A 13480-nucleotide genomic window follows, 5' to 3' on the forward strand; every position below is an offset into this window, starting at 1 on the left:
AGAATAGAATCATAGGATGGCATCGTTATATTGACGACTTATTCATTATTCTTGATAGTCCTGTAAAATCTGCTAATGTGTTCATAGACGTGTTAAACAATAATGATATGAACTTAAAATTCACAGGGCATATCAGTAGGAGCTCAGTCAATTACTTAGATCTGACAGTATACATAGATGACAAGGGAATGGTGCAAACCAAATTATTCAGAAAAGAGACGGCAGGCAATTCCACCCTTTTTGCCACCAGCAGCCATCCACGCCAATTGGTCGAAAGTATACCATATGGGGAACTTTTGAGGCTTAGGCGTAATAATTCTAATCCTGATGATTTCAAGAAGGCAGCGGCTGCTAGTCTTCAAAGATTCAGGATAAGGGGTTACAGTGAAAAAGTGTTAACCAGTGCTTTTGACCGAGCCAACAAGATGCAGAGGAAATCATTGTTGGAACCGAAAAAAACTGTCAAAACTAAAAATGGGGCATTCCGTCTCATCACCACTTTTTCCAGGAATGCTGGGCAAATTAAAAAGATACTTAAAAAGAACTGGAATATTCTCATGTCAGATAATACCATCAAAGCTGAGTTGCCCAGCAATCCTCTTGTAACGTTCAGGAAGGCCAGATCTCTCAGAGACCAGCTGGTCTCAAGTCATTATATTGCTCCTGAGAAGAAATCGAAACTTCCTGTTCTGAATGGCTTCTATCCATGTGGCCGGTGTAAGGCCTGTAAATATAGCAAGCGGACGCTTGCTTATAAAGTTCCAGGTCTTTCTACACCCAAAAAGATAACGAAGTTCCTTACGTGCTCTACTGCATATGTAATTTATTGTCTCACCTGCCCTTGCGGCTTAAACTACATTGGAAGTACCACCAATGCGGTTAAATTAAGGATACTAGAGCACATGCGTGCAATTGCCAAAAAAGATGTTACATACCCCGTAGCGAGGCACTTCGAGAAAAAACATAAGAGTAACAGGGACCTGTTAACTTATATCTGTCTCGATAGTGTAGCAGCTAGTATCAGGGGTGGTGATCGTCTACAAAAACTTCGGAGACTAGAGTCCAGATATATTATTGATCTGCAGAGCAAGCACCCGAATGGCCTTAATATGCATGAAGAACTTTCAGTTCATTTGGGTTGATTTTGTTCGTTCTATCTGTGATCTATCTGTATCAGGGACATTTCTTTAGGCATAAACAGTATTCTTACCAGGTCTCTTTCCATGTCAGTAATTCTGGTTTTAGACATTTGTATTGTAAAATTTTATTCAGTATTTGTGGGTGCATCCCCTTGTCACTTATTTTCTTTCCACAGGAGCAGCAGTTGATACAAAGCCCATCGCGGGCATTATATTCACAAATTTGCCGTACGGCATGTTATTGTAGGATGTATGGATATCCATGGTTAGCTTCACAATTATTTTATTGTAGTGAGCTTAAATTTGGGTTATATCTATGCCAGCAGATGTAAACGTTGGCCTTCTATATTGCTTGGTACTTTGATTAATGGTACCTTCATCACTGCTCATCTGTGTTTCTTGGGTATGCCCATTCAGGGCGTTTATGTGCATTGAAGGATTATTGGACTATTGTACTATTGTGCCCATCCATGGGCTAGATATTTCATGTTATTCCAAGCATATTTATGTTGGGTTCCATGTAAATAGTGTATATACATTTAAAAATGATTGTTTTCATTATGTGTTTATAATTGCGCAAATGTTTCAGTTTACCATCTAAAGATGGCCGACCCATTTGTTGCCATGAATTTAGTCCTTCTATGCTTTTCATGGCCAATGTGGATGCAAGATTGTTTGTTTAAAAATGAGTTGAGCGCCTCGGCTCTTTGCATAACTTGACGAAGCCCTCTGGCGAAACGCGTCGTATGCTGTGAGGTTCCCCATTAAAATCTTTTTGAGGAACCACCCCCTGCGTGTGCTGCTTTCTATACAAACTAATCGTTTGTGGATGTTTGGAGCTGTGATATATATATATATATGGATAAATGTCCATTACCCATATGGGGCACTTGTTGATATTCTGATTCAGGCATGTGAATCTATGAAAGATACGCCAATACTGGATAAGAAATAAGTTACTTACCTGTAACTGCAGTTATCCAGTATTGGTATCTTTCATAGATTCTCATGCACCCACCCTCCTCCCCAGAGAAGCTTCCTCTATAATACGGCACTTACCACACCTGTGCCGGAAAATCCGAGGAACTCAGCCTCTCTTGGGAAGGTTCTACAGGCTGATGGTCTCTGATTGGTTGTGTTTGTCTATTTGGTCCTTTTTACAAAAAGAGACTAATAGGCATGTTTGCATCTAAGGGCCTATGGTTTTTCACTACTTACTGCTATGTTATTTGTACCGGGTCAACGGGGAATGATTCAAGCATGTGAATCTATGAAAGATACCAATACTGGATAACTGCAGTTCCAGGTAAGTAACTTATTTCTTCTCGCAAGATTAGATGTTGACCCTTGCGTTTTCTATTGGTTGTCTCGGACAGGTGGTGACCTACCTGGCGGGCTGTGGACTGCAGAGCTGCCCGATGCTGATTGCTAAAGGGTATCCTGACATTGGCTGGAATCCCATCGAAGGGGAGCGTTACCTGTCTTTCCTGCGGTTTGCCGTCTTTGTGAATTGTGAGTAGTGCACAGGTGCAGCAGGCGAAAGTACACGGTCTCAGCCTGCGTGAGATCGCACATCTGGGATACTTGCACATGTGACTCTGGGTATGCATCTGTGCTGTAAGGCAGTGTGTAAATAGTTCACTTTATCATCAAATTAAACAGGATTTGTAAAGTGCGTCTAATCATCCATGAGGGTCTCCAAGCACTAACCCCCAGATTCATCATGCTCATGTTTTGCGAGTCCTTAATAGCAATTTTTAAGGAATCGCTATTAAAGACTCGCAAAACGGGATTCATGTAGAAATCGCAATATTTTTTGCGATTTCTACTGCTTCCTTATTTGCGATTCGCTAATTGCTAATCGCAAATAAGGAATGGCTTTCCCATTCATTCCTATGGGCCTAGAGGCCCATAGGAATGAATGGGGAGTCATTCCTTATTTGCGATTAGCAATTCGCGAATCGCAAATAAGGAAGCGATTTCAAGGGTGCCAGGGTGTCCAAAGGACACCCTGTAGCACCCCTGAAATGCTAATGTACACTGGTGTTGCGCACACACATGTCCAAAGGACATGTGTGTGTGTAACATACAAAAGGGGAGAGGGGTTGGCCTAACGGCTAAGGCGCTCGACCTCGGACCTGGGGAACTTGGTTCGAGTCTCGGTAACGACGCCAAAAACCCCCTGTGATTCTGGGCAAATCACTTAATCTCTCCGTGCCTAAAAAAAATAAAAATGAAAGTGTGTCCTCATGTAACGTAACTGGTGCTATGTAAACCGCTCTGATAACTGATTTGGTTCGGTTCAAGTTCGCGCTATATAAAACTCTCTAAAAAAAAAAAACTTCGAAAAATGCACTAAAGTGCATTTTTCTAGGTTTTCCTTGTTATTCGCAATTTAGCGATTTCTAAAAGTACGATTTTTGCATTTTGGATGATGAATCCCAAATGCAAAAATAGCGCTCGCAAAGGGCCAGATTCTCAGAATCTGGCCCTTTGCGAGACGATTTTGCTTTCATGAATCTGGCTGTAAGAACCTTGTGGAGGTTAGCTTCATATAGCAAAGATGCGAGTTTCTGTGAAGCACCTCTAACATATCTTATCTGCAGGTGAGAGCGTGGAAGAGAATGCTAGTGTCGTGGTGAAGCTGCTTATCCGCCGCCCCGAGTGCTTCGGCCCGTCACTCCGTGGTGAAGGAGGGAATGGATTGCTGTCTGCAATGCAAGAAGCCATCAGCATCTCCGAGAACCCAGCCCTGGACCTGCCGTCGCAGAGCTTCAAGAGAGACATGTGAGTGCTCCTGGCTGTGCATGCTCTGTCTGGACTTGTGGTTGAAGTCTCCCCATGTGAGCACCGTACCCCCACTCATGGTGGGCCTCCCACGCATACCATATAGTACATGTACCTTAGCAGGACACATTTACATTAGAGATTCACGTTGGTAAAGATGGTTCTAAAAATATTACGGCATGGGTATTTTTCTTATCATTCTTTAAAGTAGTCCAGGGATTTTTCACATCAGAGAAGCATTAAGAAGATTTAGGGGTAGATGTATCAAGCTTTTTTCTTGTCACAAACGCTGCGATTCGCAAAATAGCAGCGTTTGCGACAAGAAAAACGGGAAATGAGATGTATCATGCAGAAAGTTTGCAATATTAAGGAATCGCACATTTTGCAATTCCTTAACATTGCGCAAGCATTTAAGAAATCGCAAACTGCGATTTCTTAAATGCTATGTATGAAACATTTCATTTTAGCGAATTTTGGCTAAGAAATCGCAAATTACCACCAACTTGTAGTTGGTGGTAATTTGCGAATTCTTTTACAAATGCACTTTATGCAATTTGTAAAGGTGCCATGTGACGCTCATACATGCCCTTAGGGCATGTTTGTGCGCCATATGCGCACACATGTCATTTTCAGGGGTGCAGCAGGGTGTCCTTGAGACACCCCTGCACCCTTGAAATTATTCTCAATTTGCGATTAGAAAATTGCGAATCGCAAATTGAGAATAATTTCACATTCATTCCTATGGGCCTCCTGGCCCATAGAAATGAATGGGAAATTATTCCTTATTTGCGATTAGCAATTTGCTAATCGCAAATAAGGAATTTTAAGAAATCGCTAAAAAATAGTGAATTTCTACATACATGCCATTTTGCAATTCCTTAAAAATCGCTATTTGGAAATCACAAAAGGGTATGTTGATACATCTAGCCCTTAATGACCTAGTTTTATTGGACAATCCTGAGTCTATCATATATTACTCCAAGAATGAGCGAAAGTTGCTTTTTATTAACACACTTTAGATGGGCCAGTGCAGTAAGACTATGAACAATAATGACTTTGTTTTGGTTAAAACCATAAAAGCATACCACGATATAAAACATTAGAAATTAGCAGTACAAGATCGACATTATTACATTTCTATAAAGGTTTCAAATCCATTAAAACACTGCATGTGACATATAATGACTACACCATGCCCCATTGCATCACAGAAGGTTTCCCTATCCATTTCATAAAATTATGTAAGCACAAATAACGATTACACAAAACTGCAACGTTATTGTTACATGTACTTTTCAGCATCCGTGAAAGTGAGTAAAGTGCAAAGCATTGAGGAAAGACAGCTATCTCCGTAAGACAACTTTAAAAGATTCCACAGTCCTAAGGAATTTAAATAAGGTAGCACGCCACCCTCTAGAGTGTCCCAAATCCCGCAGGTCAAAGGGTCAACTAGACGGTGAGAGCACAAACTGCAGTCATTTGTAGGGTACAAAACATAACCAGATATGTAAACAGACGGACCAAAAACACAAAAGTCAAGGCCTTGGTAGACTTGTCTAGAGCCAATGGAGCAAAGGCTTCTTACTTTTGACCCATAAAATCGGACCTTCGAATCCAGCTCCAGGGTAGGAACACACCATCTTCACCTTGGTTTCAGCACGCAGAAGTGTAAATGCGGTGAGGCCCTGTCTAGTACCAAGCTGCCTACTCATTGGAACTAGCCACTGTTTCCTGTGCTGTCGTAGCCTGGGCAATAAAGGAAGTAGTGTGAGAGTGGAGTAAGAATAGACCCAATGGCTCTTGCGATGGAAAATCGAAACAAACTACCTAGCACTATATACTTTTTTGCACATTTTATATGAGTTTAAGGAAGTATTACTGTTGGCGGACCACGCCTGGCTGAGGTCCGCCAACTTTTCGGGGGATGTCCAAGCCACCCTTATGGACATGCCTTTTGATGGCCGTCGCCTCTTTAGCGACAAGGCGAACAGCGCGCTGGAGCGTTTCAAGGACTCCAGGGCTATGGCCAAGTCCTTGGGCCTCGGCCAACGCCAGCAAACTTCTGCCTTTTGCCCCTTTCGTGTCCAAGGAAGGGGCGCCCCCACATGTTCAGCTAGCTACAGGCTGCAGAACCAACCTCAATGCGGTCGCGGACGTGGTAACCGCCGTGATGGTGCCGGGGGACGGCAAGGTCAGTTCATATCTGCCTCAAAGTCCTCCTAGTCCGAACTTTCAGGCCCATTCGACGCCAGTGGGGGGCAGGGTTTGCCATCACCTCCTCCACTGACGTACCATCACATCGGACAGGTGGGTGCTGCAAATCTTCCGAAGGGGCTACTCCCTCCCCTTCAAGGCAACCCCTCCAGCCAAACTTTCCGGATCCAGTCTGATGCCTGGGGATATTCTAAGGTAAGGAATCTAACACTAACTACTGTTTCTTACAGATAAATCATTACCGAAGGTAAGTAACTTGTGCGTTAGTCTTCGTGGGCCTTCCGGACAGATGCTGGCTCCATGCTAAAGTAGCAATGCTACCAGCAGCGAAACGCCCTGCATGTGCATGCACCTTCAGTCTGATGGCTATTCATAAAAATCTCTCACACCTCAGATATAGGGGAACTGGTAAATTAGGCATGCTCCTCGACAGAATGGTGCCTGTGGGAGACTAGATGCACTTGTATGTAAAGTGTCGCTGATTCACCAATCCTAACCAGGCTTTCAATTTCGGTGGACTGTTTGTGTGACCCCTGACAGGCTGGTCCACTTTACCTTCCCACCAAAGCCCTTTCTTCTTGCAGAGACAGCTCTCTGATTTGCTTCAGTGAACCACTAACTGCTATTTTGAACGAGTCAAACATTCAGTAAAATATGTACATGGACAATACTCAACTGTATTTGAAGATCTCCTCTCCAGATGACTTTAAAACTATTAATGGAGCACTCCAAAAGACTCAACAATAGCTAAAAATTCCCTCAAAACAGAATTTCTCCTGATTATATCCCCCCCCCGCAACCAAGAGTCCCCAATGCAAAACTGGATCAAAAATATCTCTGCACTCAATTGCACTCCACATATGGTGGACTCCGCTTGTTTTCTAGGTGTCACTCTGGACAAATTTCTAAACATGCAAGGTCACATCAGTGCCACCAATAAGAGTGCCAATCATCAACTTAACACTCTTAGGAAAATCAAAGCTTTCTTACTGCCCGAGGACATCCACTCAGCAGTCCAATCCCTTGTTATCTCGCGAGTAGAATATGGCTTGGTGACCCTAGCTGGGCTTCCTAAATCTAAGTTAGCTCCACTAAGAGCTACTCCGAACGCCTCTGCCAGACTAATCACAGGCTCCAGAAAACATGATCATATTACACCTGAGATAATTCAACCTAACTGGCTACCCATTGAAGCAAGGATCCGCTTCAAGATAGCCTGTCTGACACATAAAGCTATACACTTCAAGAGCCCTGCTTACCTGGCAAAGAAACGTGAGCTCTCTGGTCCCAGTCGAAATATAAGAAGCTCCAATACCTTACTCCTGAAACCACCTAACTTCAACAAAAATAGAACATACAATCGCACCTTCTCAGGGCAGGCCCCAAGAATATGCAATGCCCTACTAATGGAGATCAGAGCCAAACCCTCAACTGCTTCATTCAAGAAACAGGTTAAATGGCTACTTTTGGAAGAACTTCAGCAGCAATAACTTCTATGTCTTGGGACTGTCACTTCCCCCTAGTGCTGGACAATCACTTTTACTTTGTGTATTGAAATGTATATGCTTGACAATCTTTATGTTTTGAAATATGTACTTGACAATCATTTTCTTTCTTTTTTTACTTTGAATTTGAAATGTATTTTCTCGTTCATTGGACGTAGTGCGCTGCTAAAACTGCTTGGCCTCGTCCAGTAGGGCTTTCCTATTTGATCACCTGCTACCTCGTCTTCCCCGAGCACCCGCATGTTCCTTTATGATTCAGGTCCTTCTTATGTTGCCTTTTGTATTGTACTTTTATGTATCTTCACGTCAATATTAATTTTCCTCTTTGTACAGCGCTCTGATACCCGTCTGGGTCTTGTTTGTGCTTTATAAAACTTTACAAATAAATAAATAAAATACATTTGAAGTCTAGCTACTTTCCAAAAAACAGGATGCAAACCAAATTCTTGCAGAGACCAAGAGAGGTAGGTATTTCTGTGTTACTGGGGCCTCTTTGTACTTGCTAAAATCGAGTCCTAAACTCCAGAATTAGAAGCCTACATGTAGCCTTTTTGGATGCTGGACATCTGCCAAAGGAGGGGTGGATGCTTCCCCCCCAGCATGTCCCTCCACCCAGTTCAGAGAGTGCAGAGCTTCCTTGCACTCTCAATAGGGGGGCAGGACATCCACCACTATCTGGCAACCTCGAAATAAGACCCAGAATATCGAAACCGTACATTTACCGAAAAGGAAAGTTTAAGCTGAGAGAACTCTCCAGTGCACGACATGTTTACTATGACCTGCAGCACCCAGTATTGTAATGTTAAAGGACTATTTGCCCCACTCTGCTGGTTTAGGGGTTCAGCTTCCAACTGCATGTGCTGAAGACATCATCTCTAGCTCTCTTCCGTACTTACCAAGGTTCGTGATTCTGAGGACAATGCTCAGTCGCCATAGCCTCAATGACCTTATTCACCAAAGCTGACCTGATTGTTCATAAAAAGGAAGATGGCGCCGACTGACAGAAGATGCTTAGCCATTGTTTTTCTCTGAGAAAAGACAGACGTGCTCCTTTGTGTTCTTCATTATGATGTCCATAAACAAAGAAATGCTTCTTCGTCTCTGCGGGAGGCCATAAGATTTATGAAATAGTTTTGGAGGAAAATTCTCCCTAAAGAAACAAAGGAAATGCTGCGGCTAAGAGACATAACCTTTCACATAGGAGCACATTGACTCTATAGTTTCTCTTCCAGACTCCTACGATTAAGGATTGCAGCGTGCGTTAGGATATACCATCTGGAAAACCTCATGGAACAAGCATTGACGCCCCCAGAAATTGTCCCAATGCTCTCCTTCTGACTGATGTTCAATGTTAAGCCCCCCGGACACATGATGTCGAGTGCATAGTTGGCAATGTGGTCACGAAGGTATCTTCTTTGTGTGTTTTGCTGTTCACCCTATGTGGGAAGGGTATGCCCAGACGTGGGTCCTGTGCTTGATAGAGATCGCAGGTCACCCGACCAATAAATTTCGCCACTCTGGCTTCGGGCCCATATACTCCAATTCACCATATATACATTGATCAGATGACCTTACAATCTACTACCAATAATCATTGAGTCCCTTTCGATTATTTCCAGTGTACCCGACTTACCATCCACCGTTACGGGTACCTATGACCACGATGGGTCAGGGAGCTAGCTGTAAAAGGAAAGGCAGCAAAATACAAAACCCAACTTATTGTACTTTTGTTTTCATGAAATGACCACGAACAACTGGGAAGTTTTAAGGCCTTTATCTAAAGTTCAAATTCAGTGAGCAGACAATTTATTGCGAGCAGACAATCAATAACTAAGATGACAAAAATAACATATCCATATAGGAAAAATGCTAACGCAACCATTTATAAATGCAAATGTGGGAAGTGGAAAACAGGGATATACTATGTAAATTCAGAAGTGAGATCTAAGAATGGACATTTATAAACTCATGCACGTACTAGGGTTATACTATTGGAGAAGTGCTTATACTAAGGAAAAATTCAGAGATCCTATACATCTATAGGAAGAGCGAGAAAAGAGAAACACGCTATGCATCTGGGAACTACTTTAGTCAGATTTATACGAGAAAATTATAGACCACATCAGCAAATTGAAAAAAACAATGGAGAAATGATTTCTAAAAAGGTAGGGTAACATAGGAACACGCTATGATATTAAATGCAAAATGACTTTAGGATATGCAATGGTTGCGGAAAGCATGGAAAATTATCATATGCAAAGGTATGTCTTTATTGAAGCAAAGACAGAAATTAGAAAGGTGCAGTTTCAGAGTTTTCAGCAAGATATTTACCTAGACTGGTGTGAAAACCAACCCTGGCCACGGGTCAGTTAAGGGCAGGAAATACCCCCAGGAAGGACAGACATCAACAGGACAGCAGGTGCAGAATGGACACCCCAGGACAGGACAGGAAACCCAGATTAGGATCAGGACAGGACCACCAGGACACGACCAGCACCCGCAGTTTGGAAGCAACGCCTTCACTCCACCCTCTCTGCAGCTATCAGTCAGAACCCCGATTGGGTTCGCGAACTCCCCAGCAAAGTGCTCCGCCAGCACTTAAGGTTTAGTAAAACCTTAGTCTATGGTCAATTTCGGACAGAGTGCTCCGCAGCGCTCTGTATCTTCAGTCACCTATTGAGTGCGTTGGGTCAGTGACAGGTCAGCTATTCAGACAAGTCGGACAAATTCCCTAGGTGACCCTAGGCTAGATATACTGTTTTGGGACAGTGTACCACCCCCCAAATGTTGCAAAGTGTCAGAATCCCCATTTTCGATTGGTCCTAAGGTAGGAGTTGGTTAACACACCAATCAGAACAGACTTCTGCAAGTCCCTATTTACATTTTTGGGTACCGCCTAGCGAGATTGGGGTTCTCATGAGAAACCGCACAGAATACAATAGGATGAATACATATGTATCAGTTGAGGAACATTTTCTCCATCCTCCTGGGTCAGAGGTAACGCTCTCAGGAGCATCTTGACTGTGGCTGCCAGCTGGCTGTGTTCCACTGCTCAAGGCTGTTTCTTCCCGGGCTGCGTGATCATGCGCAGAAGGGACTTTCAATATGGCTCTCGACCCATTCGGACCCCCATTTCCCGCGATACATGAAAAGTAAGCGAAAACAAATTAGCACATAGAAATAAATGAATGTATTACATGTCATGATTTCGTACTTCAGTTTTATCATTTATAAAAATATACTATGCAATTAGATATTAGTGCAATATATAACGACACAAGAGCAACAGCACGAGCCTCACCACATGATTACTTTGAGCAGCCATTTTATGGCTATTACGCATGCGCACCCTTTCCCTCTCAAACTACATCTACGTAAAGTCACGTGAGTGTGACTAACGCATGCGCAGAAGCAAATTTAAAAGCGGCGGCCATATTATGGACACGGGTTATTTGTATTAGTAAAACACATAGGCAAGCTTCGCTACTACACACGTATACCCAAAATAAAAGAGATTAGTAAAACGTACAATTGTTATAAGGTAACAACAGATTCAAGGTTCATGAATCGAGCAAGTCGCGATGCGAAATCTTGCTCTATCAATCCCCTCTTTGATGATATTTACTATCATCACAAAATAATGGAACCAGATGCCAACTTTTCCTTTCACACTTTGTACGACTATTTCTTACAACAGCCTATTCAGTTTCTCTTTCTCGTTTTTGGTAGGGTGAGAATTTTTCACCCTTTTGTAAATCTGATTATACATTTCTTCTAATTCAAGTTCATCCGCACTCCGTTTCACTCCTCTTGCATTCACTTGATACCCTTTTGTGTGTTTGCGACATTTTCAACAGACGAATATGAGAAATAGGATAAACCCTATTATTCCAATTGGCATCTGTACCTTAAACAGTAAGCTTCTACCTAAGCTAGCAAACCAATGACCTACATTGGAGAGACCATCAACCAGTCTCTTCCAGGCACTGTCAACCTCGAGTGGTTTGAGTTCCCTTTCCAAATTAGTAATGTTTTTCACATATCTTTTGAGCTGCACACTTTTGTCCGGAATATAAGTGCAACAATGTTGCGCCTTCAACATCCGGCAGACTCCGCCCTCCTTTGCTAATAAAGTGTCAAGAGCAAGTCTGTTCTGCAAAACCATTGATCTGATCGCAACCATTTCGGTATTGACCAGCAGAAATCCATGAGCCGTGTCAGTAGACAACACATCCACTATTGTGGCTAATTTGCAAATTCTGTGAGTGTTCAGAACCACTCCCACTCCAGGTATCAGTGCACTAAAAATACTACCCATTATTTCGCCTACGCTTTCTCTTTTGCTACGCACTAAGCCATTAGTGTTTTCACTGCTTCCAGCAATTTCATTCACATGGTATATTTTCGGGAAAACAATGCCAAAGTAGCAGCTTCCATATCAGTGATCCGGCAATTTGAAATAAGCCTTGTTTCCACATATATAATAAATTCCTGGAAACACAGGTTCTGACCCATTTTTGAAACCCCAACCTCCAATTACCTTGTAATTGTGCTCACATTGACTGGAACCAATGAAAATGTTATTATAATAACTAGTCTTCTCGCGGTGAAGACAGAGTTTCCCTTTCTTCTCGAAATCCAGCAACAAAGCAGGCCCTGCTCCGCCATTTGAGGTGCTTTCCATGTTTTCAGCCCATTTAGGAGTTTTCTGTCTTTTGTCATTTGCCTTTCTTTGGAAACTCTCCCTTCTTTTCTCTGCCATGTTTAAAAATATTTTCTCTTGTTTTGGTATTGTATTAACGTAAATATGCCGATTGTCTGTATTGATCTCACTGACTACGATGCCTTTATATTAATAAAAGAATTAAAAATATATATATATATATATTTTCTCTTGTTCATGTAATGAACAGGTCAAGTTGTCCCTGTGTGCGTCATTTAGGTCTATGGTACCTATAGTCAGAAAGTATTCTCCCATATAACGTGTAACGTCACTTTTAGTATGTACAGGGTTCAGGTTTCCACGTATTGGAAGTTCAGAAAAGATCACGTCAGTGTTAGAGTTATAGTACTGTAACGGTCCTCTTTTGTAAAACAAGCTTGCTAAAATACTACAGGAAATTCCATATGTCAGGGGCAAGTGATGGTAAGTCATGCCTTCAGCTACAGAAGTAGGTAGCTTCATGCAGACATAGCAATCCTCTATCTCCATAGTCTCTACATAGTGTACTAACAGGTTTGCGAAAACATTTAAATGAGTCTGATTTTTAACTCCATGGTAATGTAGTCCTTCCTCATCTGATGCTTCTAAGTCTCGTTTTGTTTGTCTGAGTGCCTTCTCATGTCTTTCTACACTTCGTGTTGTCAGTTCGTCAGTGTCAGTAGTCTGTGTAGGGTCGATATTAGTATTTTTGCTTACCATAAAGGGAATGAAAACTGTTAGTCCTATCCAAACTAATATAACTATAACTATACTACATATACATACTTTGCAGCATGTTTTGCAACAACTACGACTAGGCCTTCCATTCATTCTTGAATCAGACATTTTGGCTCAGAAGAAGTTTTTTTTTTTCAACCCCTCTTTGTAACTTTACACAGGTAGCTTACTCTGTGCAATTTCAGGTGAGCTCTTCTTCTTCGGCAGACAACTCAGTAACCTGATCTTCGTCGCTTTCGTCAGTTATATCAAGGTCCTCAAAATTTTCCAAAATTAAATATGTCCATTCAGGATCCTGATATTTTTCATTCAGTCTTTTTATTCGATCACTTCTTCTTTTGGAGCTATCCCCAGGCTGTTCTGCAATCCGTGGACTTCTCCTTTTGTCTGCAAGT

At 42.2% G+C, this 13480-nt stretch overlaps 1 protein-coding gene across 1 annotated transcript in view; it reads left to right on the forward strand.

The window, feature by feature from the left end:
* The window catches only part of RYR3 (ryanodine receptor 3), a 1933484-nt gene that overhangs the window by 1016964 nt on the left and 903040 nt on the right, over positions 1-13480 (forward strand). The window contains exons 43-44 of the mRNA XM_078661960.1: positions 2516-2651; positions 3746-3926. Coding sequence (XP_078518086.1) covers positions 2516-2651; positions 3746-3926 — 317 coding nt within the window. The remainder of the gene's footprint in view (positions 1-2515; positions 2652-3745; positions 3927-13480) is intronic.

This window comes from Lissotriton helveticus, chromosome 9 (assembly GCF_964261635.1).
Source record: "Lissotriton helveticus chromosome 9, aLisHel1.1, whole genome shotgun sequence".
Taxonomy (NCBI): domain Eukaryota; kingdom Metazoa; phylum Chordata; class Amphibia; order Caudata; family Salamandridae; genus Lissotriton; species Lissotriton helveticus.